This window comes from Malania oleifera, chromosome 7 (assembly GCF_029873635.1).
Source record: "Malania oleifera isolate guangnan ecotype guangnan chromosome 7, ASM2987363v1, whole genome shotgun sequence".
Taxonomy (NCBI): domain Eukaryota; kingdom Viridiplantae; phylum Streptophyta; class Magnoliopsida; order Santalales; family Ximeniaceae; genus Malania; species Malania oleifera.
The window spans coordinates 41,745,625-41,773,097 of NC_080423.1; the positions used below are offsets into that span (position 1 = coordinate 41,745,625).

Sequence of the window (27,473 nt, forward strand, 5' to 3'; positions counted from 1 at the left end):
AATTGTGTGAGAGAAATTACAAGTTTCCAATTTTACTTCCATTCTCACCTTTTGGATTGGTAACATTCCTTGCTGCAAACCCTCCATGGCTGCCAGAGTCTGTATTTTCTTTGAAGAGGTCTCAAAAGATGGTTTTGTCTATTCGATAATCATTCAAAAACCAATTTCCTCTCCTGCGCTTTGGCATTTGGATTCCCATCTGCTATTGACTTTCCCTGTAATAAACCCAAAATTTTGTATCTGCAACCACAACTCTGCATACTGCCTTCTGGTGAAGCCATCAACTCAGTGCCCATGATTTCTTCGATTACTTGCACAAATCATGACCAACCATGAGCCTCAACTCTGTTAGAGTAGTCAGAGATAACAGATGATCTTAAATAGGAAGCCATTGCAAAGATGAATGGCTTCCTCTTGAATTGGCCAGAAGTCTCAGCGAAGTTGTATTTAGCAGTGTGCGAACCCAAAGGGAGGCAGCTTTTGTGAATCAAACACTTGCTAATTGATTAGCCAGCCATTTGAATACCTCCTCAAGAATTATAGATGATGATCCAGAATTTTGTGATTTAATAAGGACTGATCACTGATGTCCTGGTGATCCTTCAACTTTCTCAAAGTAAGACACTTTTTCCTATGCATATGTTATGAAGATGCACACCCATTTTCCAGTAAAAAAATTATTGACTCATGGGTTACTTAAATTCTTGTTCTCATTTGCTGTGAGTAGAAGTCTTTAATCCCATTAATAACCCAGCACTGGGTTCCCAGTTGGCTTGTTAAACAGTATGCAAAAGGTGGAAGCAGTTAGGGAGGTGACTCCAAGGCTCCAAGGCATTGCCAAATCAATCAAGCACTTTCTGAAAAAAAAGATTTAGGTAGCCTTGATTGACAGACCAATTGAACCCTCAGTACGATACATACCCAAGGAATAGAGGGGCTTTTGTTTCATGTTGCAAATCAGAATGCAAGATTAAATTCAATTAGATATGAAACGTAATTCGAAATAACTTACATGAAGGGAGTGAGCATACATATGATAAGGGGCCCACCTAACTTTTTGAACTCAAACTCTTGGTGATTTATATTCCTATCTTACCTGGATCATAAGTTGTTTGAAAAAAAACACTTTATTCTGATGAAATGAGTAGGGATGGATCTTGAGGAAGAATGTTAGAGAGCTGCTGAGGACGGAACATTTGAGAGAGAGAGAGAGCTATCCTGTGAAAATTCCTATTATTGAGCATTATTTCTTTACTCTAAGGCTCCTTTCTTAACCTTCTCTCTCAAGTCTCACTATCTCCTCCCCAAACTCTTTTTTTCTCATTTTTATCTGCAGTCAGTGCAACAGCAAATCATTGTTGAGACTACTTAGGAAATTTTGACTGAAATTTATATAATTGGGAAGATTTTAGGTTTTGTGATATGAGGTTTTGGGAATTGCTGAGCTTTACACTATTTCAGAGAGCGAGCTTGTCTCTTTTCATCTGCTGCTGTTTTTCCGGGTCAACGGTCAAGTTCCTCAGCTGCTGCTGAATCATCACCTTCAGTACCCTTGTCTCTTATCTTTGGATGATCAATGAATCATCTGATGTGGCATGAATAGATTTGTGCATTTTATTAGGTCAACTGCCCCCAAAGTAAAGCTCAATTACTGGACATGAAATTCTAGGGGAGGGGAGAACCCCATAAACTGCTGATCCAACCACGGTGACCTCCTCTCCTAGCTGTCTCAAACCAACCAAATTGACCAGCATATGGGTTGACTCTGGTTTGAAATTCTGCCAACCCAACTAGGTCAGTTTGGTTGGTACATCAGGCACAAGCCGCACAACCCAACTAAATCTGGCCCACCCTACTGAACCTGACCCATGCACAACTCTGAGTGATTTAAGGAGGAAGTCAGAGGAGTAAGCAGTTTATATAATAATGTAAGAATATAATTAAATTTGCAATCATATTCAATATTTAATATTAAAGTAATTAAAATGTTTGTGTGTGGACTTCATTTGGTGATTGTATCTTCATGACTGCTAATATAATTAAATTTGCAATCATATTCAATATTTAAAATTAAAGTAATCGGGTATGTTTGTTTGTGTGACTTCATTTGGTGATTGTATCTTCATGACCACTAGAATTTGATTTTGAGACAATATTATTATTATTATTATTATTTGCATGAATCTACTCACTTAAGTCTGATATTAAATCGCGTGGAAACAAAGTTTAGAGCATTCAGAAAGCTACAATTCTAGTTTTTTCATATAACTTCAGAGGTTTGTGTTGGAATAAGAATTATTGCACTCAAGAAACTTACGTTTATATTTTACCCATTAGATAGTGTTGTAGACAATTACATTTTCAATGCAGGTTGCTCAACAGTTTGCCCCTTTGCTATCTAACAAAATTGATTTTATGAAGTTTGGAGGATAGGTGTCTAATTTAAACAAGTTTCAAGTCTCTAGTGGGATTTCCAACTTTGAGATTGTATTTTTTTTGTGTTTATTATTTGGATAGTATGAAAAATTTATTAAAGGAAACACAACTGAATTACAGATCCTAAATAACAATGCCTCCTTCAGTGATCAACTAAAAACAATTACAAAAGTGTAGCTCTCTAATCCCTCTGGACTTTGGTGATCAGACAACAAAATACCCAAAGAATGTGTGCAAAAAAGAAGTGAGGAAAACAACTCTATCCTATAACAAGTGGGAAGATGTTGTCTTGGCATTGAAAATCCTTGCATTTTGTTCAAGCCCCAAAGTCCAAAGAATAACACGCACCGCACAAGTAGACAAATCCTTTCCTTTTTCTGCTTTTCCTAAAACCCCAAAGCTTCACAAGCATCAAGTCGTTCACATTTTAGGATACCACTTATGGTTCACCAAAATTAGAGTAAAGACTATTAAGACAGCTTGCCACCACACAATGTAGAAACTAGAAAGAGATGTACATGAGTCTCACTAGAATAGGCATTTCATGCAAATATCTAGGATAATGGCCTTATTTGTCTCCTTACATATAGGAAGTCATTTGTATTAATTTTGTTAAGAGTCAAAAGTCCAAATGAATGCCCTCCTCTTTGAAGGAGCATTAGCCTCATAAATGTGATTATTCAAAGGAAAAGAACGAGAGGTTGAGTGTTTCAATGAATGAGGGAAGAATGACAATAAAGAAAAAGAATTTGAGGAACAATAGAGTCTGAAACTCTTAGCGATGTAGAAAACTCATTACCTCTGTCATCATGATGCCTAAAGAAATGGAAATCTGAAGATAGGGAGCCCTACTTTGAAGGGAATAAAAAAAGAATTAATTGGACCATTATGAATTGGTGATAAAAAGTTGAGGCACGAAAACCTCCAACTAGACCTGTACCACCCAAAGATCCCTTAGAAATCAAAATGTGATTATTTTGAGGGGCTTGCATGAGAAATCTTCTTGTTACCTCTAGTATCTCACCCATTCCGATGAACTCCATACTAAAAATTTTTCTTCCATAAGGAATTAATCTCTTAGAGGAACCTCTGTGACCATTTTCCCAACTAAAGAGATGTTTTTGGGCATCAATTACCTAGTCTCAAGCCCCCTTTTTACTTAATCACACCCTAACTAACTAGATGACCCCTCATTTTATTCTGATACATTCGTAGGAACTCTAAAAATAGATAGGATTATTGGAAGAGACGCACTAATTAGAGTAATATGTAATATGATCACCAAGGACAAGTACACCCTGTTCGACCCCCGAGCCTTCGTTTCACTCTCATCCATTGGATCCTAAAAAGCAAGGGAACTAGGATTATCCCCTAAGATTTCATTTGGAGAGAAGAGAAGAGGAGAGAAGAGAAACTTGTTTCTCCTCCCCTATGTTTGGTTCAATGGGAGGGAAACCTAAAGAGATCTATTTTTTCTTGTTTGGCTCATCTAAGGGGAGAGAAGAAAATAAACTTTCTGTAGTCATTTTACAATATTACAGAAGAGCAGGATGATAATACAATGACAGTATCACAGTATACAAAGTAATTTTTGAAATTGTTTTAACATTAAACAGAATGTACAATTTTTAAAAGATTAATCCAATTTCACATGATTCTATTAAATGTGGAAGAAAGTTAGAAACCTATATGCTCATTAAACTCCATGATCACAATATTTTCATTGACCACATGTTTTTAGAAATCATCAAAACCTTAAAAAAAAGAAAAAAAGATAACATAGATAATATTTGCGAGTTTAGGGATTTTTTTTTAAAAAAATTTTGTTAAGGGGCATAATTGTTTGTAAAGTTATGAGCTGATTTCTTGTCCTCCCCAAATATTTTTGATTTAGGAAGGGAAAAAGTGGGCCTTAACCTCCCCTTTTTCCTCCCCACTTCTTTCCACTTCTTGTCTCTCCCCTTTTTATGTGAACCAAACACAATAAGTGGAGAGAAACTATTTCTTTTCTCTCCTCTCCTCTCTACTCCTCCCCATCCAAACTCACCCTAAAAGAAGATCCAAACAAGATGAAGGCCTGGCCAAAGACATACAGCCAGCTAAACTCATGAACTCCTCTAAATCATCATGTTCCATCGTAATACTTGCCACACACTTATACATGTTGATAGCCAATCTTAAAATCTTTCACAAAATTCTCAGCAATTTAAGAACCTTTTGGAATTTCTTCCCACTATCCTGTGAAAAAAAAAAGGCGTCCTTGGGCCATAAGGCTCCCCACTTTGCGAGGGTAAGGGGAGGGTCGTCACAGTGTATGCAGCCTTACCTATTAGTGCCAATCCTTGAGCAGGAGTAATCAATCTACTCAATACGTCAATCTCTTTAGCAACCAATACAGTATATAAAATATGTTTTGTCTTTAACGAAATAAGATTGAGCCAAAGTCATTGTATTCCTCAAAACCTCTTGAAGCTCCTTAGACAATACTTTTTCTAAAATCTTGTAAAAACTAGATTGATAGGCTAAAATTCTCTCATGCTCTTGGTCCACTCCTTTCCAGGAATAAGGGTTATAAAGGTAGAATCCACACTATTCACCGTTACCCCATTACAATGGAACTTGTGAAAGTCCTCCATAACACCCCCTTGAATTACCCTCAACAATCATGGGAAAAAAGGCTCAACTGTCAGTTCCTGGAGCTTTATTCCTATCCATATTAAACTCCAACCCCAGCTTCCTCATTAGGCCCCCCTAACCGAAGAGCTTTATCATCCCCCCAAAACCCACGAATGGGACTCTAGTCTAGTTCCTTTATCTTCTATCATACTTGACAGTCCTGATTGTATTAGTCCATAATCACCTCGCTGATTTCCTTGTAGTCTTTTACCAAACAAATTGTGTCTAGCTCCAAATCCTTGATAAGACTTTTCCTCTGCTTCCCATTAGCTACCCTATAAAACAATCTAGAGTTACAATTTCCACCCTTCACCCATTTTATCCTTGATCATAATCCCTGTCTTTCTCCCATTTTATCCTTGACTTCTATCATCAACTAATATCCTCTCACAAAAGAAGTGCATCCAAATCATTACAAAGATGAACACTTCTAGCCCTATCCTCCCCACCCAACAACCTACCCTCATCCAACCTGTCCAAACCTTCAATTTTGCAGATAATGTAATTGTTTTTTACAAGATATTTTTATTCTTCCAGTTTTTTTCTTGTCCTTGAAGTTCCGGATGCATGTAACTTAAAAGTTGAGATCAAGTAGGATTAGGAAGCTTTTTTATGAGGGCAAGTTTTCATCCAATAGCACGGATGCCACATCAGAAACTGGAGGTCACAGATTCAAGTAATGGAAACAACCTCTCCAAGATGCATAGTTAAGGATACATACATCATGCCCTCTCTTGCTCCCATTTGGAACCTTCTGCACTGGATGTTCTTTCTTTCTTAGTTTATTTGGATTAGAATTTTTCTGTCAGCTTATCCAGAGTCTCCACTTGGTTGTGATGGTAGTTTTTCTCACTGTATATGTACCTTTTCTATGGATGTATGCACAGGCAACCTATCCCATCCCCTCTCCTAGCCTTGTCTGCCAGAAAAGGACCCTCAAACCCTGATCTCTGTTACAGAGCTGGGAGATGAGAACCTGTGGCCTGAGTGCCACTCATCTGCTTTTGAAGTAGTTAGTGAGCTATTGGAGTTTTGGGAAGAGTTGAAAGGGTAGGGCATTATGGATTGTGCAGTTTTGCTATTCTGTGGACCCTTTGGATTGAGAGAAATAAAATAATCTTCAAAATGGTACAATCTCTCCTTGTTTGTTACGGGACAGAGTAGTGTTTTTAGCCTCTTTTTGGGCCCATTAATTTGGGTTTTTTGGGGGATAATGCTGTCTTGACCTTCGAAGGAATTGGATGGCAGCTTCATTGTAGGTTTTCCTTCCGTTTTTCGGAGGACATCTTGTTCTCCTCTCATCTCCTCTCATTGTAATTTTCTTATAAAAAAAGTTAAATGTGAATTGAATTAGAACTGCTAGAATTTAGAAGCTGAAGATTGAGAGAATAAGGGTTGAGTATACTGCTGGAGACATCGTTCTATGTGTGGTGCAGTAATCCAGTAACCCATGCATTATATGCTTCTTGCACCCTGAACTTTACCTGATCATTGCTTTTGGGTTTTGCTACTTCGTGGAATTGCCTTGTAAGGTTTAAATGTTACAGTAATGTGTTCTGATGAGTTCTTATAACTATAACTTATAGTGCTTTTATTTATTTGCTTTTATTTTGTAGTTGGCTCTCAAAACTGCAAATTTAGGAGGCAATTTCCTTTTTAATATCTACTGGATTGCTATCCAGCTTATGTAATTTTTTAAAAAATATACAGCAATTGATTCAGTTGGTTATGAGTTGAAAAAGGTGCCAAGTACATAATTTTTTGCTCTTTTGTCCTCATCTGGTTTGAGTGTGAGTAGAGAGGTACAGAGAACTGAAAAAAATACATTTATTTGTGTGAATTCACTAACTTCTCTTTTCAAAGGACGTGTTACAGGGTAGAACACATATTCTTCCCCTGCATAGAATGAAAACAATAGAACTCTCTCTCTCTCTCTCTCTCTCACACACACACACACACACACACACACACATGCATGCACACACGCACACACTTTCTCCTCCTGCCACTGCACGTAGCAGTGTATGTACTAGTCAAGTGCACTCATAAATTCTATTGCACGGCTCGTTGACTGTTGTAACCTGCATTAGTGGGCCAGTCCCTTGTTTGTAGCAATCTTAACATCTTCTTTGGCAAGGGTCAGTGCAGAAGATTGTCCTGTAGTTGTTTGACACTGTGGGTGGGTGTTCGTTTGGAATTCAATGTTTTGTGAATGCAACATTTGCTTAAATGTTGTGACATAGTCCCACTTAATTCTAATATGGGTTCTGATTTTTGAGTTTGCTTATGGTTGGTTTGCCTTGCAATATTCTCCCTGACCTAATTTTTGTCTGTCAACTGCTTTCATTATGATTGTAGGGAGGCAAAATTCGTGACTTGCTTTTTCAAGCACTTGAAAATGAACATGATGTTATCATAAAACATGGAGCACAATCTAGAGAGAGTCGGCGTGTGGCTACGCAAGGGATGCATTCATCAAAGTTTTGTTTACATCCTGCTGGTGATACTCCGTCAGCGTGCCGACTCTTTGATGCTATAGTTAGCTTGTGTGTTCCAGTGATAGTCAGTGATCGTATTGAGTTGCCTTTTGAAGATGTGATAGATTATAGAAAAATTGCAATATTTGTAGATTCAACATCTGCCGTAAAACGAGGGTTTTTAACAAGAATGCTAAGACAAGTCAGCACAAAGAGGATCCTTGAATTCCAGCAGGAGCTGAAAGTGGTAAGTATTGTTTGCATGATTACTACCCTCTGCCTTTTATTCTCCAATTAGTAGTACTTGTTGCTTATGTTATTGTTGCTGTATGAGGTGCAAGTAACTGCTGCTTTTTGATTCATGATAAACACAGGGAGGTGGTGCTAATGGAAAAACCAGAACTGAATGGAAGAATACAGAAAATTTTGAGAGTTCTTTCTTTTGATTGGAAAATGAATTTTTGAATGTTTTAGTCAAATCTGTTGAACCATATTGCATGGCACTTACATTGGACCTGAGTTTGTCATATCCACAGTAGATATGGACAGTTCTGGGACCGTCTATCAATGCATGTTCAATGCTCAACAATGTCTGTGGAGTTTTCAAATACATTTATTTTATTTCTGGAAACTTCGCCAGCACTAAATTGTCTCACTAATGCAACCCCACTCCCTCATCCCCTGCAATGCATGGACAAGAGGAATAAAACAAAATAAATTGTCCATGTTGTGATCAAACCATCTCAAATATCCAGTCACAAAAGGTTTCTTCGTCAGTGAGCATATTGGGATCATGTGCACAATGAGGCTGTCCTAGGAAAATTGCCCTTTTAAGTTTAGTGAACAAAGAAGGTTGGCTCCCATTCTAAAGCTAAGGGCGCTAATGCTTATATGAAGCATGGAGGCAGGTATTTCCTTGACCTATGAGTTCATTACCTGAAAGCAGCAACATTGGCCCTTGGTCAATTAACAACTACATATTAGAGCCTTGCCCCCTCTTTGGTTGGAGATGGGAGCAAAAATTTGTCAAGAAGTTTCTATTGAAGGATTGGGTAAAAAAGAAGACCTCAACGTAATGATAGGTCTCCCTCTATTTATAATATATGCCAAGTACATGATAGTGACCATATTACCCTTACTAACTAAAACACTTACTCTTGTTTACTAACACAACAATACACACCATAGTAATGCTAAATAACTAGTAACACTCCCTCTCAAGTTTGAGCATAAATATCATATGCTCCTACCGTATTACAAATGGGCTTCACTCGAACACCCCCTAAGGCTTTAGTGAATAAATCATCAAGTTGAAATTCACACTTCATATGAGTCGTATATGCTTCTGGGCAAGTTTCTCTTGAACAAAGTGACAATCTAATTTCAATGTGTTTCATTTGTTCATGGAAGACTGGGTTCAAGGCAATATAAATAGTAGCTTGATTATCATGCATCGACCCGTAGGCCGAAAATATTGTAACCCTTTACTTGATACTTTGAACGAATAGTCGACCAGGCCATCACAATTTGTTTCTTGCTTTTCCAAGATATTAAGTTACCACCAACAAGAACACAATATTCAGTATTGGATCTTCTGTTGGAAGGTGATCCTCCCTAATCTAATCTGCATTTGTATATCCTTGAACAAAAGTGTGAAACACGCTCTTTATATAATAGACCTCTTCCATGTGCACCTTTGAGATGTCTCAAGATATGAATGATTGCATCCTTGTAACTAGTTCTTGAAGAATCAAGAAACTGGCTCACTACACTTGGTGCAAAAGATATGTAAGGTTGAATGACTGAGATAATTCAACTTTCCAACAAGTCTTTATTATCTTCTAGGATCAGCCAACTAATCATCCACATTTGGCATTAACTTGCTGTTGGGATCCATAGGTTTGGTATCATCTTAAAGGTCTACAACAAACTTACTCCGTGACAAGACCCTATACAAATCTGGATGCTCCATACCCAAGAAGTATTTCAATGGCTCTAAATCCTTGGTTTGAAATTTAGTTTGTAGAAGATGCTTCAAAAGCTAGATGCATTGATCATCATCACCATGAATCACAATATAATCTACATATGCAATGATCAGAATCCTACTAAAAGTAATTTGACATTAAATACAAAGTGATTTAGTATGCACACTTGAAGACCAAACTCAAGTATTACGACACTAAACCAAACAAACCATGCTTCGGAGATTGCTTCAAAGAATACAAGGTATTTTAGAATCGACACACTAATTGTGACCCCCCCCCCCCCCTTCGAGCAACAAACTCAGGTGGTTTCTCCATTAAACCTTGTCCTAAAGATCACCATGTAGGAAGACATTCTTCACATTTAATTTATGGAGAGGCCAACAACATGCAGTTGCTAAGGAGATGAATAAGTGAACCGAGGCAAGTTTGACAATTGAGGAGAATGTGTCAAAATAATTCAAACTGTGCACCATAGTGTACCTCTTGGCAGCAAGGTGGGCTTTCAAACAAGCCATGGAACCACCTAGATTGGATTGAATTTCATAGCATAAACCTAGCGACAACCCTCTTATTAAGAGGAAGCAGTATTGGTTCCCAAGTATCATTATCTTGTACCATATTTGTTAGAATTGTACGATTCTCGATTAAAATTGTACTATTCATATCAATCAATGGCAATTTCTATTTGAATCGCGTGATTGTATTGTGAAGAGCACGAATTGAATTGTAGGGAATTGAACGATTTAGGTGGATGAATCACGTAATTGAAATGAATCCTCTGCTTTGTACCATTCTGTTCTATCGGTCCATGTTCTATTCTAAGCGGGTCAGGCTACTCTCAAATCCATTTAGAACCCATTTTAACTTTTCTTTTTCTACCTAAGACACTTTTATGTAAGTTTTGTCCAGGAAAATAGCAATGAAATGACTCTTGGTTTCTTATTTTGATTTTTTTTCCTCCCTCTTTATTTCTGCATTCTGTGAGTGATGAGTCTGCCAACTGCCATTGAGAAGGTTAGAAGCATGTTCTTAAATTTCGATGAAATTTTTGAAATTTCCAGTTTCCGTCACCCTCGAAATTGAAATGGCAGTCAATTTCTGTCTTGCATAATTTTTGTCAAAATCTCAACGAATCATCAGAAATTTATCAAAATCTCTATATTTTAGCTAGACTTGTTGAAATTTTAACTATACAATGAAATTTCCTTGGAATTCAAATGAGAGATTTATGAGTGAAGTGAAATTTCTCTCTTAATATATTTTTATCAAACAAAAGATTATTGCAAGTGCTTTTGAAATTATATGAAAAAATAAACTTACAACAACATTTTATTTAATCATTCATGTCTAAATTATCATTATTTGTATAATAAATAATATTTAAATGGTTTATGAATTTCATTTGTATTAACTAAATATGTTTAATGTACATTGTTTTACAAATAAGTTTGTTACACACAGTACATTACAACTTTTCCACGTCATACACAACATAGATGTATTTAACTTGTAATATATTAGTCCTAAAACTTACATTATTATGTCTGTGAACCATTTCTAAAGTTTGACAAAGAATTCCATGCTTTACAACTACTTTCCATTATTTTTTCAAATCGAAATTGACATTGAAATCAGAATTTTCATTGAAACTTTTGTACTTTTGGAGCTTCGAATTTGAGTCAAATCAAAATTTAAGACCTTGATTAGAAGAGACTTTGGAGAAGAAAACGAAAGTTTGGAGAAGAAAGCCATGGGTCCAGATAGGTGTGTGAGCTGGTTTCCCTTCACATTTAAAGTTTCATTTTTATTAGGTTTTTCCTTTTTTAATTTTAATTACTTTTGTAACTTTTGTGTATGTTTTTAATTTACTTTTTCTTCTTGTTTTAGTTGTTAGAGAAAGTCCATGCATTAAAATGATAAATATTTTTTTTTATTACACACCATAAATTTAATATATTGTTTTTTGTTGATTCATTATCTTAAAAACCATGAAATTCAGTTTTCATTATTTTTTTCTGGATTCCTCCCCTTATTTATTTTTTTTAAAGAATGAAAACGCTTGATTATTTTTTTATTTTTAATTATGTTACACATTTACACTTACTCCACAAATATAATTTAAATTTTTTACAATTTTCCTTGGGTGCCTTACTTATTTTTTAAAACTTTTAGACTTAGTGCTTTATTATTATATTGTATTGCATCAACTTCAACTATCAACAAGTATTAATTATCAACTATCAAAGTTTGATCTATCATTAGTGTAGAATATTAGAATGGACTTTATGATGTTTAAAATTTTATAATTTAATATTATACTATTATGTTATTGGTCTTTATCATCCTATGTTTTTGACTTCTTGTTTAGTTGTTTCTTAGTTATTCTTTGAATATGTTATTCATTTTTTATTTAGGTTGAAAATTGAAATTAGACTTAAATGAGTGTTTGATTGTTTGAATATGGCTTCAAGTTCAAGTGCTAAGCCTAAGAAAAAGAGTTCCAAGATGAAGAGTGAAGATCCTAGATTGGAGCATTGTCCTTGAATCAATGATAATAGAATGCATTTAAAATGCAATTATATTGGGCTTGAAAGACGGAGGTAGCATAATTGGAATGATTCATTTTCTTGTGGGGGATCATGATGTAACTCCTTCAAGAAATGTTTGGAAAAGGTGAAGGAAAAAATTATGAATATTTTGGAAGGAATAAAACAAAAAAATTGTATTCACAATGAAAAATAATTTTTTCAAGAAGAGATTGGAGAAGAACAAGGTGTTCAAATCATAGGAGGATGAAGAAAAGGCAATATGGATGTTTATGTAACTGGAGACGAAGGACTTAGGGGGAATGTTTACCTGACAAACTTCAATGCAATAGTGAAAGATAGAGATCCATTGGTTGAAACATTTTCCTTTTTTCATATGAACATCCTATGCCTTCAACTTGGTGAAGAGTCCATTATATGCTTTGATGATGAACATGGTTTGGGATTATGGAAAAGGATTAAAGTTTCCAAGTTACTATGAGGCTAGAGTGACCTTTTTGAAGAAATAAGTTGAAGTGTCAAAGCAATATTGGAAAAATATAAAAAAACAATGGGTAAAGATGGGATGTACTTTGATGCCAGATAGATGGTTGATACAAAAAAATAGGCATCTCATATATTTTCTTGTTAATAGTCCTAGTGACACACTTCTTCTCAAATCAATTGATAACTGCTTTTAAGTTGTATTAGTTGACTTTTTAGTGGAAGAGATTGGAAGGGGAAATGTGGTTCAAGTGGTGATGGATAGTGATTGAGCTTATTTAGGTGTTGACAACTTAATGGAGAAGAGGAAATATATATTTTGGTCTCCTTGTGCAGTCCATTACATTGACTTAATATTGCATGACATTCGAAATTTCTTTATCTGTCATGATACAATTCAAAAGGCTAAGGAGTTGTGTTTCTTCATATATCAACACATATGGGTGCTTAACATGTTTGGGGAGTTTTTTAGAAAGAAAGAGTTGAAGAGAGTCGGAGTTTCAATGTTTGTTACATTTTTTCTCACTTAGAAGAGTTTTGATGAAAACAAGCTCTCTTCATGCCCTGTTTGCATTGGAGGAGTAGACTGAATGTCACTATTCTTCGAGGTTGGAAGCTAAGAAATTGGAGTTCAAGTTGTGTGTGACGGTAAGTTTTGGAAAGCAATAAAGTATTGGTTGGAGTGTATGAGCCCACTTGTGAAAGTTTTGAGTTTGGTTGATTGTGATGTGAAATTGATATTGGGTATATATGATGCCAGGATAGAGCAAAGGAACAAATGGCCCAAAACCTTAATTTTCACGAGACAAGTATGATTGTATTTGGAACATCATTGATGTTTGATGAGATTTGCAATTCCATAAGCCACTTCATGTAGCAGGATATTTGCTTAATCCAAGAAAAGTTGCATTGTCCAAAAACGAAATAAATTTGGCAACATGTTATGTGAGTCCAGTAAGTATATTTTATCTATATTACTTCTATTATTTGTAGGTTCCCATATAGTGATGGCTTTAATGCTGACATGGAAGTTAAAGTTGGTCTATACAATACAACTGACAAAATGTATCTGGATGTTGTAAAAAGGATTAAGAATGACCAACAATTGGAGAAGTTAAAAAATGCCAAGGAGATGTTTGGTTTAAGCTTGGCTACTCTAACAAGAGGCATGAAACAACCCGGTATTATATCTATTCAATAATTTCCTATTTGCCTTTAAGGTAATTTTTTCAATTTTTAGTTTTTCTTTTTTAATTCGTTAGCATGAATATGATTTGACGTTTATTCATTCATCTTGATCATGTATATAGCTTTCTGGTGGGAGAGTTATGGAGAGGAGTGCAAAGAGCTTCAAATACTTGCACTAGGGGAATGGGATGATGAAAGATAATGTGCATTAGACGTTTCACATTAATACTATATAAATGGTTTAGAGTTTAGTTTAGTTTGTTTATGTATATGAGATGGGGAATGGCTTCAAGATATCTTTTTTTTTTTTTTGAAGTAGACATCACATAACACGTGTTATGGTTCCATAGCAAATTAACGTAACTTGATACTTGATAAAGATGGAATGGATAGATCAGTGTATTTTTTATATGGCTATTTTTTCCTTTTATATGAATATATGTATGAGTTAAATAGATAATGGTAGGATTCAGACCTACAAAACTTGCTTCAAAGGCAAGCACCCATTCCAATTAGGAAATGATGAATCCATATTTGTTGAAATTTGATTATGTTTTGCTCTTTTATTTTTGCACATATGTGCATGCCATTTGGAATTGGTTTTTAAAAATTTGTACCAAATCTTATGATTGGATTCAATTCTTGATTCATGAAATTGGAATTTCGATTCATGATTCGAATCTCGATTTGAGAACTATGCCTCCAAAGCACACCTCACTTTAACTGTTGTAGTCCACCCATAATGGGATAGGGCTTTAGAAATATATTTCGGGAGAGCAGCAGAAGACAAAAGTATTAACAAAACAGTAATATGAGGGTGAGAAGAAGTCATAATATGATAATAAACAAAATTAGTATTGGATACTAGGTATATTTGCATTACATAGCATCATCAGTTGAGGGAGCTAGAGGCATAGAAGTAGACGCTGGAGGAGGTTGTCCTCCCTTGGTCACCATGTGTACACCTATAAATTAGGATGATCCAAGCGATTGGAATGACACAAACTGGATGAAGATAAAGGAGGACTGGGTGAAGATAATAGATTAGGATTTGGTTAGGTAGTATAGGATAGGACTCATCAAGGTCAATGTAACTCGTAGAATCAAAATATTATGGTGTCGACTAAAGAATGTATTATCTAAAGTAGGGCTATAGTATTGGTATCCCGTTAGAGTGCAAGAGTAGCCTAGAAAGATACTTTTGATAGTTAAGGATCAAACTTATCCACACATGGACATAATCAATGGACAAAGGACAACCAAATGTATGAGGAGGAAGGGAGCATTTGTGAATATAATTGAATATGAGATTTTACCACTAAGGACATAGGATGACATTTTATTGATGGCATTTTATTGATGTGAGAGCAAGTAATGAGCACAACATCACTCCATAAACTTTGGGGACATTCATTTGATACAAAAGGGAATGACTGACTTTGAGAATGTGTGTTTTCCTGCTTTGCAACGCCATTTTGTTGTTGTGTGTGTGCACAAGGTGAATGATGAATCAGACTAGAGTAAGTCATAGGTAGTGAATTGAGTAATGAAGTACTCCTTAGCATTATCACAATGAAGTATTGTGACTAATACATCAAACCGAGTCCTTATTTGAGAGCATTAGGCATGAAATATATTAAACAACTCAAGAGGATCTTTCATCAAATACAATCAAGTCATTCTAGAGTAGTCATTGACAAATATAACTAAGAATTGGAACCCCAATGTTGACGTGACACAACTAGGATCCCAAACATTGGAATGGATTAACATGAAAGGGTTGGCATCTTGTATATTGTCTTAGGAAAGCAAAGGGATTAAGATGATGCTTTCCTAGATTTGACATATAACTCAAGGTAGGAACCAACTGTTTTAACTTGTTGATGACCAAGGCGACATGGATTTGAAGTGGTGTAGTGAGAGTATTGCAAGTAGTAGGAGGTGAGAGCGACTCAATGTTGTAAAGTCCATCCATCAGTCGTATGTCTTGACAATGGATTTGAAGTGGTGTAGCTGTAGCATTGCAAGTAATAGGAGGAGAGAGCAATTCAAAGTTGTAGATTCCACCAGTCTTATGTTTCATGTGAATAACCTTCCTTTGTCTTTAGATCCTTATTAAGAATAGAATCAAGAAAAAAAGTTGTAGTACTATCTAGTTTCTTCGTAATCTAACTAACCAACATAAGATTAAAGGGGGATTTAGAATGTACACAATAGAAGAAAGAGAGATGGAGAGCTTATTTGTGGTAGTGGACCCATTGGCTAGGGCAACTCAAGGTAGATTTTTAGAATACTAGAGAGAAAAAAAATGTTGGTTACACATGTCATATTGTTGGTGGCAGCAGAATCATAACCCAAGGAATAGTTGGGGATATCAAATGTCGTATAGGCTGTAGGATTCCCTTTGTGAGTAAAAGAATGTAATGTGATGAGATGCTTGTTGGGATGTATGATACTGCAAGAACCTTGAATACTTTTTTTTTGGTAATGATGGTGTTCGAGGCCTTTTGGATACTCGACTATTCTACCGAGATAATGGGCCCGCCTTTCTATCATTCTCCACTTAAATATCAAGGTATTATCTCAAATGAAAAATTATAGCCCCTAAGATTCGAACTCTGATCATTTAACTAGGATAGCCTTGAGTTTACCACCTTGCATACTCTTTTGAGACAGTTATAGTGCATTTTTCACCAACAAATGAACAAATCGACAAGAAAAACATACTTTTGGGATTTGGAAACTCCATCCCAACATATGTACAACCTTGAACCATAGTTTATCAATCAAGAATTGAATTGTGCATCAAAATTCCAATTTCGTGAATCGTGAATTGAGAATCGAATTGAATTTGTAAGATTCGGTACAAACTTTGAAAAATCAAGTCCAAATGAGATGCACATATGTACAACAAATGAAATAGAAAAATACATTGAAATTTCAACAAATATGCATTGATCATGTTGCTAATTGGAATGGCACTTGCCTTTGAAGCAAGGTTTTTAGGTCTGAAACCTACCATGATCTATTTAACTCAAACATATATGTTGTATAAAAGGAAAACTAGGCATATACAGAAGATATATCATGATCAATCCGTTCCACCTCTATTAAGTCAAGATAGCCTGCAACGAATTTATGACACATTATGTGATGTCATCCTCAAAACAAAACGGATATCTAGTAGCCATCACATAATCATAAAAACAAAATAAACTAAGCTTTGAAGGTCTAAACTATTTATAGACTACCAATATGAAATGTCTGATGTGAATCATCATTCATCATCTCCCCATTCCCCTAGTGTGAGGTCATTATCTTCATTGTCATCATCTTCATCTTCTATCACAATCATCTCTTCTTGTTCCTCTTCTTCTTCATCTCCTTTCTCATCATCAATCATCTCAATGTCATCTTTTTAACATTTTTGCTTTTTCCTATATGATCAAATCTCAAGTTCCTTGGCCCCATAATCATATGAGTCTATGGCATTATAAAATTATAAAATTATGACAAATTATTTATGAAATTCCATTCATAAACCAACTACTTAAAGACAAGCATTTAATCTTTGCTGTTCCAATCTATTCTTTTGTTTTTTTTTTGGAGTGGACATGATAAAATGTGCTCCAATTCGTCTCACATCTCATGGCATTGCATGTAAGGCTAAGAACTCGTATTGCAAGCCTTTGAAGCTCCTTGCACTCCTCTCCATGACTTTCCCACCAAAAAGCTATATATATGATAAAATAGAATGAACAAAATCACATATATGCTTATGAATTAAAAGAAAACTGAAAATTGAAAAGATTGTCAAAGATTGAATACTTGGTTTTTGCTTGTCTCTTATTCGAGTAGTCATGCCTAAACCAAACATCTCTTCATATTTTTTGAACTCCTACTGTAGTTGATCAATTTTGATCCTTGTTCCAATATTTGGATGCATTTATAGACCAACTTTGACTTCCATGTTTGCATTAAAGCCATCACTATATTGAAATCTACAAACAAAAGAAGTAATAAAGATAAAATGCGTACTTAATGGGCTCACATTATATGTTATAAAATCTATTGTGTTTTTAGAGAATGCAATGTACCTCGGATATCCCGTTGCATGAAGTGGCCTATGGAGTTGTAAATCCCATCTCATATCAATGATGTTCCATATACGATAATTAAAGTTTGGGCATATATTCCTTTGCTCTCTTCAATTTTTTCTCTCTAAAGAACTCCCTAAACATATTGAGCATCCATATGTGTTAGTAAATGACGACATACACCTCATTAGCCTTTTGAATTGTATCGTGAAAGATGAGCAAGTCTCCAATGTCATGCAATATGAAGTCAATGCAATGAGCTGCACATGAAGATCAAAATATATGTTTTCTCTTCTCCATTTACTACTCTTTGACACCTACATTAGTTGAAGCACTACCCGCCACCACTTAAACCACATTTCCCCTCCAATCTCTTCCACTAATGAGTCATGTAATTCATAGAATTTATTGGCATCCTTCACCGCACTCGAAGTGTCTATTGATTTGAGAAAATTGTGCCATTGGGAGTATTAACAAGAAAATTTCCGACATGCCTTTGTTTTGTGTCGGTTCATTCATTTGACATTGAAGCACATCCCATATTTTTCCATTCGTTTCTATTTTTTTACATAATTGCTTTGACACTATCAACTTCTTTTTTTGAAAAAGGTCACTTTTTAGCCTCATGATAACTCGGAAGCGTCAATCCTTTTCCATATTCCACAATCATTTTCATCATTGATGCAAATAATGTACTCTTCACCAAGTTGAATGGTGAAGCATGTCCATATAAAAACCGGAAAATGCTTTGAACCACTAGCTCCCTATTTGTCACCATTGCATTCATGGTTGTTTACATCCTTTTCTGTTAAGTCCTTTGCCCTTGGTTACAAAAGCAACCATGGTGCCTCTTCTTTGTTCTTTATGATTTGAATTTCTTGTTCTTCTTCTCCAAGCCTTTGTTGAAAATTTTCATTGTCAACATTCTTTTGTTTTGTTCCTTCCAGAATATTAACAAAATTTTCCCTCTCTTTTGGATACTTCTTATGAGGAGCTACATTATCATGATCCCCCACAAATGATGCTTCATTCTAATTATGCTGGCCCATCTTTCAAGCCCCAATAATTGCACTTTTAAGTGTCTTCTATTATTATTGATTCGAGAACAATGATCCAATGCAGGATCTTCACTTTTCACATTGAAACTTTTTCTAGGCTTAGCACTTGAACTAGAAGCCGTCTTCTCGCAATCCAACACTCAAATAAGCACAAAATTTTAAATTTTTTCAATTTCCAACCTACAAATAAAAAAGAATAAGAAACGACTAAAAAGTATAATATAATACTATATTACCATAACTTAATTTCCATGATAGTATAATGAATAATTGAATATTATAAATATCATAAAGCCCATTATCATATTCTATTAATTGTTGAATAGTTGATGCAATTTATTGAACAATAGTAACATTTAACAATAAAGTATCATGTGTATCCATTCTTTAAAAAAAATAAGGGGATGAATCAAGGAAAAAAATGATAAAAAAATGAACTTCGTGCTTTTAAGACTATATTTTAAGAGAACGTATCATCTAAAAACAATAAAATTTGAACTTTATTATGTTTTATAAAAACAATTATCATTTTTAATACATGGGTTTTCTTTAACAACCATAATAAGAAGAAAAAGTAAATTAAAAATATGAACAGAACTGATTAAAATATAAAAAATGAGTAAAAAGAAAAAGTAAGAAAAGGCAACCAAGTTAAGTTACATGCCTACACTATTGTAGTTAATAGCACAATGCTTTTCTTCTCAATGCCCAGCCCCAGATCTGGTTCCTGACTGAGCTGAGTCTACTCTAGTGTCGAGTCTCTGGTTCTTCCATGGCTAAAATAGAGCAGAAAACAAGAAAGGCTAGAAGAGAAGAGAAGAGGAGACTCTGGATTTTGGCTTTTCTTTTATGGTAGAATAAAGGAGAAACGAATGATTTTCATCAATGGCAGAAAGAGAGCAGAGAAAAAATGGCAGAAGGAAAAAACAGGCGCGGAGAAGGGAAGGCCAAGGGACTCATTTCTTCCCTCTTTTGGGACAAAATTTTCACATAAATGGCACACGTAACTAAATTGTGCAACAAAGAAAAACTTAAAATGGGTTTTATTTGGGTTTTAAAGCTGTTGGAGCTGGACATGACCCAAGAGGTTCGCATCGCATGAGTCATGCGAGTTTGTTTCAATTCATCGATTTAGGCCATGAATGGTACAATTCTCCTTCAATTCAGTCATTCCTTCGATTCTCCATGTGATTCAACTCGTTTTCCCTTCTACTAGATTTGAATTGTATACGATTTGTCAGTCGACCGCTTCTAACAAGTAACAACTATGCTTTAAACAACAGCAAATTAGAATTGTACATTGAACAACATGCTTTTGGGATTCATGGACTCCATCACAAGACACTCATCCTTTGAAAATTGGAGGGGTTAAATGTACCCTTGTCACTAAACTGTTGACTAAAATCAATGAGGTCACAATTTTATTTTTATTTTTTAATTTTAATTTTTATTTTTTAGCACCAAGGTCACTTGTCTACCAAAACATTGCATTCTCCAGTTTTCTGTCCTATATAAACTCCCCTTTGTTAGATATGTTTATGTGAAGGGTGGTTGTTCATGTGCATGGCAGGAGGGTCCCACCTTGACCGACACCACGCAGTTTTCCTCGAACAAAAGTTTACGTGACACCTCCAAGATTCTATGGTTTTAAGGTGTGCTGTTCTAAGGCTTTGAAAGTTTGTAGAAGAAAATGAAATTGCTCTGCTTTCTAGATCCCTAATGTCCATCTCCATTGCCAATAAAGGTGTTTTTACTTTTTTTTATGAAAATTTTATTTATAATAATAATAATAATAATAATAATAATAATAATAAATTTTAAGGAGGTATCTTGTTTTCATCTTTTTCTTCCCCTTCTTCTCTTGTGACACCACTGTTAATGGCATCTGTACGATGAGTTTGTAAGCATTTTATGAGATAATTTTTTTTATTTAAAAAATTAAAAAAGAAATTTAAAAGAAAAACTGCTATTACAAAATTTGTGTTCGGTGGGGATATGTACCAGTTTTAATAAAGGTGCGACTTGGGTGAGCATTCGGAGCCATGGTGGTAAGGAGGGTGATGCTGTGCTTGGTGGCGGCTATTGTGTTGATGGCGGGTGAGTTGATGACCTAGAAACCAAACTTTGTGGCAGCTTGCAGATCCACACTATGAAGCCAATGTTGGCGCGACCTCCCACTTTTAGACAGCCCCAGGCGGCTTGGAACTCTTGGTGCGTGACCTTGGTGCCATTGCGCATGATTAGGGCATCACAAAAGGGAGATCTTAGTGCAGAACTCCTCCTAGAAGAGGTTGTAGGTGGCATTGACACCGTTGAAGCTGTACAACACCTTGAGCCTTGCTATAGAGGGAGATCTTGGCATAGAGCTCCTCCACCGAGAGATTGTAGGAGGTGCCGACATTGTTGAAGCTGCATGGCACCTTGAGCCCCATGTTGCTAAGATTCTCAAAGATGAGGATTGTGGGTTGGGACATGGTGGGGGTGGCATGTTAAGGCTTGGTGGTTTCAACATCACAAGGTCAGGGGAGGGGATGGTGTTGAAGGCATTGAGGACGAAAGGGAGAGATTTGACTTAGGAATTGGTGCGGGGGCAAGAGTGTGAGAGTTTGTGAGGGATGGTGATGGATGAGGTGATGAATGAGAGGTTGGAAGATCAAAGATGATAGTGGCTGTGGTGGAGGGCATCGACATGGAGGTTGGGTTGGTAGAAGCAGAGACCATAATTTTTGGTTTCCCTTTTATTGTTTTGGTTGGTCTTGAATATTGTCGGAGGGAAGGAGTTTGTGCTTTCCCAATAGTTTTGGGGTTTTCGGGTTTTCAGCCACAGAGTTTATGCTTTCCCCAAGCTGCTATGCATGCAAAAGTGCCTTCCATGCAAGCATATGTAAAAAGGAGGGGAGGGGGGGGGGGGTGTTTATATTGGATAGGAAGAGGGTGATGCCTTGGTAGATGAGTGCCTTTGGTGCTAAAAAATAAGTTTAGTGACCACGGGTTCATATAACCTACAATTAGAGCCATGGTTTTAAAAGCAGTAGCAAGCGGCATAGCTTAACAGTAATAGTTGTAGCGGGAAGCAAGAGTAGCAGATGTTACATATAGGGGAGGGTATAACAACAGTGAATTTTTTTCAAGCATGCATGATCGTATGCATATTAGTTTATTTGCATGTTTAAGCTTTTGGCCCTTAAAAAGAGCTTTAGTGCATTTTGGATCCTTAAGGTTACCTTACTAATGACGACAAATTTTTCATTTGTTTTCAATTATTTGATGGATATGTATTTTCACTTTTTTATTAATCACATGTGTGATAAATTGATCAATAAAAAAAGAACATTGCACACTCCATTTATTTATTAGGCACATCAAACATACTAAAAATACGATAAAGTAAACAAGTTCTATTATTATTTTGATAAAGTAACACAATCTAATAAATTTAGTGTCTTAGACCGCCAAGTTTTATTGTATAACTATATCCTAAGCTTTAAAATTAAAATATATAATCATAAATAAAGTACTAAAAACTTGAACATGACAAAAACTAGAAAGAAAAGAAGATTGAAGTTAAAAAAATACTGAAAATAAATATATCAAATTAATAATATCGAAATAAATATTTTTTTTCAGTAAATTAGAGTTTATATCAAATAGTTATTGAATGCATATCTTGTAAATATTAATAAAATAAATAACCTTTTTGTCTAGACAAATGGAAGAAAAGCACTTTAATACCTGTATACAAAAATGAAGAAGATATTCAAAATTGTAATAACTATCGTGGAATTAAAATTATGTCATACAATGAAATTTTGGGAAAGGGTAGTTGAACAAAGATTAAGACTAGAAACAAAGGTCTCAGAAAATCAATTTGGTTTTATGCCTGTGAGATCAACTATAGAAGCTATATTTCTTTTAAGATTAATGGAAAAGTTTAGGGAAAAGAAAAGGGACTTGCATATGGTATATATGGACTTAGAGAAAGCGTATGATAGGGTATTTAGGGAAGTTATGTCGTGGGTTTTAGAAAAAAAGAATGTATGTAGTAGGTATACTGATGTTATTAAAGATATGTATGATGGAGTAATGACTAGTGTTAGGATTATGGGTGGAGAGATTAGAGAATTTTCAATCACAATATAGTTAAGACTATATTGTCTTGATTGATGAAACTAGGAGTGGAGTAAAATCTGAGTTAGAATTTTGGAGAGAAGCTTTAGAATCTAGGGGCTTTAGGACGAGTAGAAATAAGGCAGAATAAATGAAATGTAATTTTAGTAATAGTAACAGGAATATTGGAGATAAAGTTAATCTTGATGATGAAGAATTTAATAGCAATAGTAGATTTCGATACCTTGGATCTATTATGCAAGCTGAAGAAGAAATTGAAGATGGAATACATAGAGTTAAAGCAGGTTGGGTAAAATGGAGTACTTTGAGTGTACTTTTTGATTGTTGAATACCCTTAAAATTAAAAGGGAAGTTTTATTGGATGGTTGTTAGACCAGCTATGTTATATGGATTTAGAATGTTGGATGACTAAGAACCAACATATCAAAAAGGTAAAAGTTGTCGAGATGAGAATGCTTAGATGGATGAGTGGTATAATGTTAAAGTGGTAAGTTAGGTAACTCTTGTAGAAGATAACGGAGGGACGACTCATATGGTTTGGACACCTACAACGTAGGTAACATAGTGCGCCAGTGAGGAAGAGTGAATTTGTTATTGTGAGGCGTAGTAGAAAGGGTAGGGGTAGACCTAAAATAACTTGGAATGAGATAGTAAGAATTTAATAGTTCTGAATTTGTTGAAGGAAATTGTCCATGATCATATAAATTGGCGGAAAAGTATTCATATAGCCAACCCCACCTAGTAGGACTTAAGGCTTGGTTGTTGTTGTGTCATTATCATCTTCATTATAACATTCTCCCCTCTTTTCAGTCCTATAGCGGTTACATGATGGTCATAGCAGCTGTTACGTAACATTAGTGGTTTGTAACTGCCGATACGAGTTTGAGTTTTAGTGGTGTATAATGATACTGGGAACCCAAAAAAGCTATTACCTAACAGAGTTAGGTAACTGTCACGGCTGGCTATTTAAGGCCATGGCTGGAACAAACCACAAGCATATGCACAAGATGAACAAGATAAAAGTGAATTACAAACACAGCAAATACACTGTTTCAAGCCCCAATGAACTCAATAAACATTGACAAACAGCTTTTGGCAGTGCCAAAAAATAATTCCCTGGGCGCTGCATATTGGCAACTAAAAAATGTGAGATCTTTGGGCAAAAACCATCACCAAAAACTTCCAATAATATGTTTATAGAGGGATCCAAGCAGTGCAGGAGCAACTCATGCTACACGTGCCTGGAATTGGAAGAACATTCTTCACTTCACAAACCGGCTCATGGGGTGGCCCTGCCTGCCTTCAATCTGCGTGTGAGGGCACATGGGAGGAGCTTCATTGGCAATGTCTGTTGTGGCTTGGGGTGTTGGTTTTGCGAAATCCAAAGGTGTTTGTGTTCTTGAACTGGCAGTGTTGTCCAGGAAATTTCCGGTGACTGCTGTGGCTTCTGAAACCTGCTGGCTGTTTTTCAGGCTTATGGTGATGTGGGCGATACTTCTATGATGGTAGCCGTGCAGCACATTTAGGGTTTAGGCTTTGGTTTAGATGGTGCTTGTGGAAATTAGGGTTTAGGTCTCAGAATCATGTTCTGATACCATGTTGAAAAATTGGATAAAATGGAAGACCTAACACATTGATAGGTCTCTCTATTTTTAATATTTGCCAAGTTGATTGCAATGACCATATTACCCTTACTAACACTCACATTAACACAGCAATAACACACAATATTAACACTAAATAACTAGTAACAGTTTCGTTAGCTAGTTAAGTGCCACATGATGCAGCAGGTCATATTAGGTCCTTTTTGACAAGGGGGCCCTTAAGAACTGGAATATGTTTTAAGAGGTCTAAATCTTACTTTTAGAAGCATGAGGGGTATTTGTGTTTGGGAACTTAGTTTGGGGTGTATAAGTATAAATTTTTTTTTTTAATGAAAGACCAGTACTCTGGAAAAATGGATAAATGGACTGCACTCGTGCATATGTACAAAACTGTAAAAAGATTTGGCTGGGGAAAGAGATGTGGAAAATGCTTGTTGGAGAAAGGAAGAGCCAGAGCAAGGTACATCTGCATGTATTTTGGATTTTTTGGCTTTATAAAGTTGTAGTCTAATAAAAGACTCGTATGGTTTATAAAAAAAAAATAAAAGAATTTTGTTTGTTCTATACAATTTTATGTAGATAAAAACACATTTAATAATAGTCCAAGGTGTGTCCTATATACTAACCACCATGGGTGTCTTGCATGTACAACTTGGTATGTTGTACAGATTGCTTAATGTTTGATAAATCACTTATGATACAATTTTTCTCTGAATAAATGCATTAGTTGGAACATAATATGGATATGAATGTTCAGCCAAAAAATGTGCTGCACTGGAGACTAAAATACCAAATTGCTGAGGGAGGAAGAGCAGAATAGCACCTCATTATAATTAAACTATTTTGTGTGGTAAATCGCATTCTTGCAAGTAACTGACTTAATTTTAATCTGATATTTGGGTACACTAAAAAAGATGTTAATTTTAGTCGATTAAAAATCTCCTAGATTTTGAAGGAAATGCTTCATTTTGTCATATTTTATTCTAATTTATGTGAAGGAATGGGTCATGATCTCAAATTCCCAGCTGTGACCCCATAGCTAGGTAGTCCAGGAGGTCATAATGACTGACATTGGTGACAGATGGGCACAAAATAGTTAAGATTTAACAATCCTATTTGACAATCTGTAGCATTGGCACATTGCATTGTAGTTTTGTTCTGTTACATCTTTAAATTTATTTTTTTTCTAACTACATTTTTGTTGTGTAGTAAGAATGAAAAATCTACAATAAGCAGTTGGTAATATCAATTGTATGCTTGCTCAAGACTAACATGCTTAAATTTTGATCATGTGATTAGGTGAGGCATTACTTTGAATACGAAGATCCAAATGGAACAGTGAATGAAATCTGGCGCCAAGTCTCAATGAAGCTCCCTCTTATTAAACTGATGATTAACCGTGACAAACGACTTGTGAGGAGGGATTTGATCGAACCGGACTGCTCTTGTTTGTGTTCAAACCAGACTCGGGTCATTAGCACCTTGTAATGCTGGATTCTCAAATATTAGCGTCTGCATGAACTTTCAGGCATCTGTCTTAGAACATTGGCAGCGGAAAGGGTATTTCCTGGAACTGAGAAAGAGCAAAGGTTGAAGTGCATTCATCAACCATTTCTTATGAAGCTGATAGTGCCACGAGTTCAATTGATTGTTGCTCTTGACATTCACCTTCACTGGGGCAATTTCGTGTGGCATGAGGTTTGCCTGCATATAGTTGTGGATACTAGCCCACACCATATGCCCCTTTCACTGTGGTATGAGTGGCGAAATCAACAGCGGGAAACATAATTATTTGTAATTGTAATTGATTTGTACATGATAGAGAATAAAATATCAACGTCCTTTTTCATTCAAATTTGCGCCGCTGCTTGCCTCTTGAATTAGCCTATTGTAGCTGGTATTTGTTCTCCTTGTTTTCTGTTTTGGGCTGGACTGGGTTTTGAACCAGGAGCCTTTCTTAAATTTTTTTATTGAACCAATGCAATTTTTAGAATTGTTTATCAGTTTGTTTAAACTGAAAAAAAAAAGAACTAATTTATCCAAAGTAAGTAGGTTGCTTTTTTTTTTTTAGAGAGTTCATTAAAGGTGGGAAGCTGCATATTATGGGTTCATAGCATGCTTGATGAGAGGGTGGTTGGCTTGTCTTGGTCCTAGGATTTATGTTTAATGTTTTGAAATGACACTGCTGATTATGAATTCATGCATTTAAGGCACTCCATGTTTAGTTTCAAAAAATTAGTAAGATTAAGTCAACGTTATTTCTTTCAAAATACATCATTCCCGCTTGGAAGCGTGGTTTATTGAGAATCACAAGTTTCATGGAAAGTAAATTTTCAGTTATATATTTGGGTATGCCTTTGGTGTCCAGAAAATTGTCTTTTAGGATATTGGAGCATCTTGCGGAGAAGATTAGAAAGAAAATTGTAGGGTGGAAATCTAAGTTGCTCTCGTAAGGTGGAAGATTGATTTTATTAAGACATGTGTTGTCTAGCATGCCTATTCATTTGATGTCTGTTATTAAGGTTTCGCAGGTCACATATTTTCGTATTAACTCTCTTCTTTTTAATTTTTTATGGGGAGAGGTGAAAGATAAAAGAAAGGTTCATTGACGCTCTTAGGGGAAAATTTGTAAACCTACCTCGGAAGGGGGTCTGGGTCTGAGAGATCTTAAGGAAGTTCAGAAATCTCTTCTTATGAAATTTGCTTTCAGATTGCTTACTTCTAACAATCAGTGGGCAGATTTTTTCAGGGTTAAATATTGCAAAAATGATCATTTATTAATAAGGAATGAG

General features: G+C 35.5%; 1 protein-coding gene across 2 annotated transcripts in view; it reads left to right on the top strand.

Annotated features, from left to right (window-relative positions):
* The window catches only part of LOC131160246 (probable arabinosyltransferase ARAD1), a 40,147-nt gene extending 13,611 nt beyond the window's left edge, over positions 1–26,536 (top strand). The window contains exons 2-3 of one of the 2 annotated variants that reach the window (XM_058115688.1): positions 7,471–7,836; positions 25,981–26,536. In XM_058115688.1, coding sequence (XP_057971671.1) covers positions 7,471–7,836; positions 25,981–26,169 — 555 coding nt within the window. In that variant the 3' untranslated portion in view covers positions 26,170–26,536. Of the gene's footprint in view, positions 1–7,470; positions 7,837–7,963; positions 8,214–25,980 lie in introns of those variants that run through there. The other variant, XM_058115689.1, reaches the window with a different exon arrangement.
* The last annotated feature ends 937 nt before the right edge of the window (positions 26,537–27,473 follow it).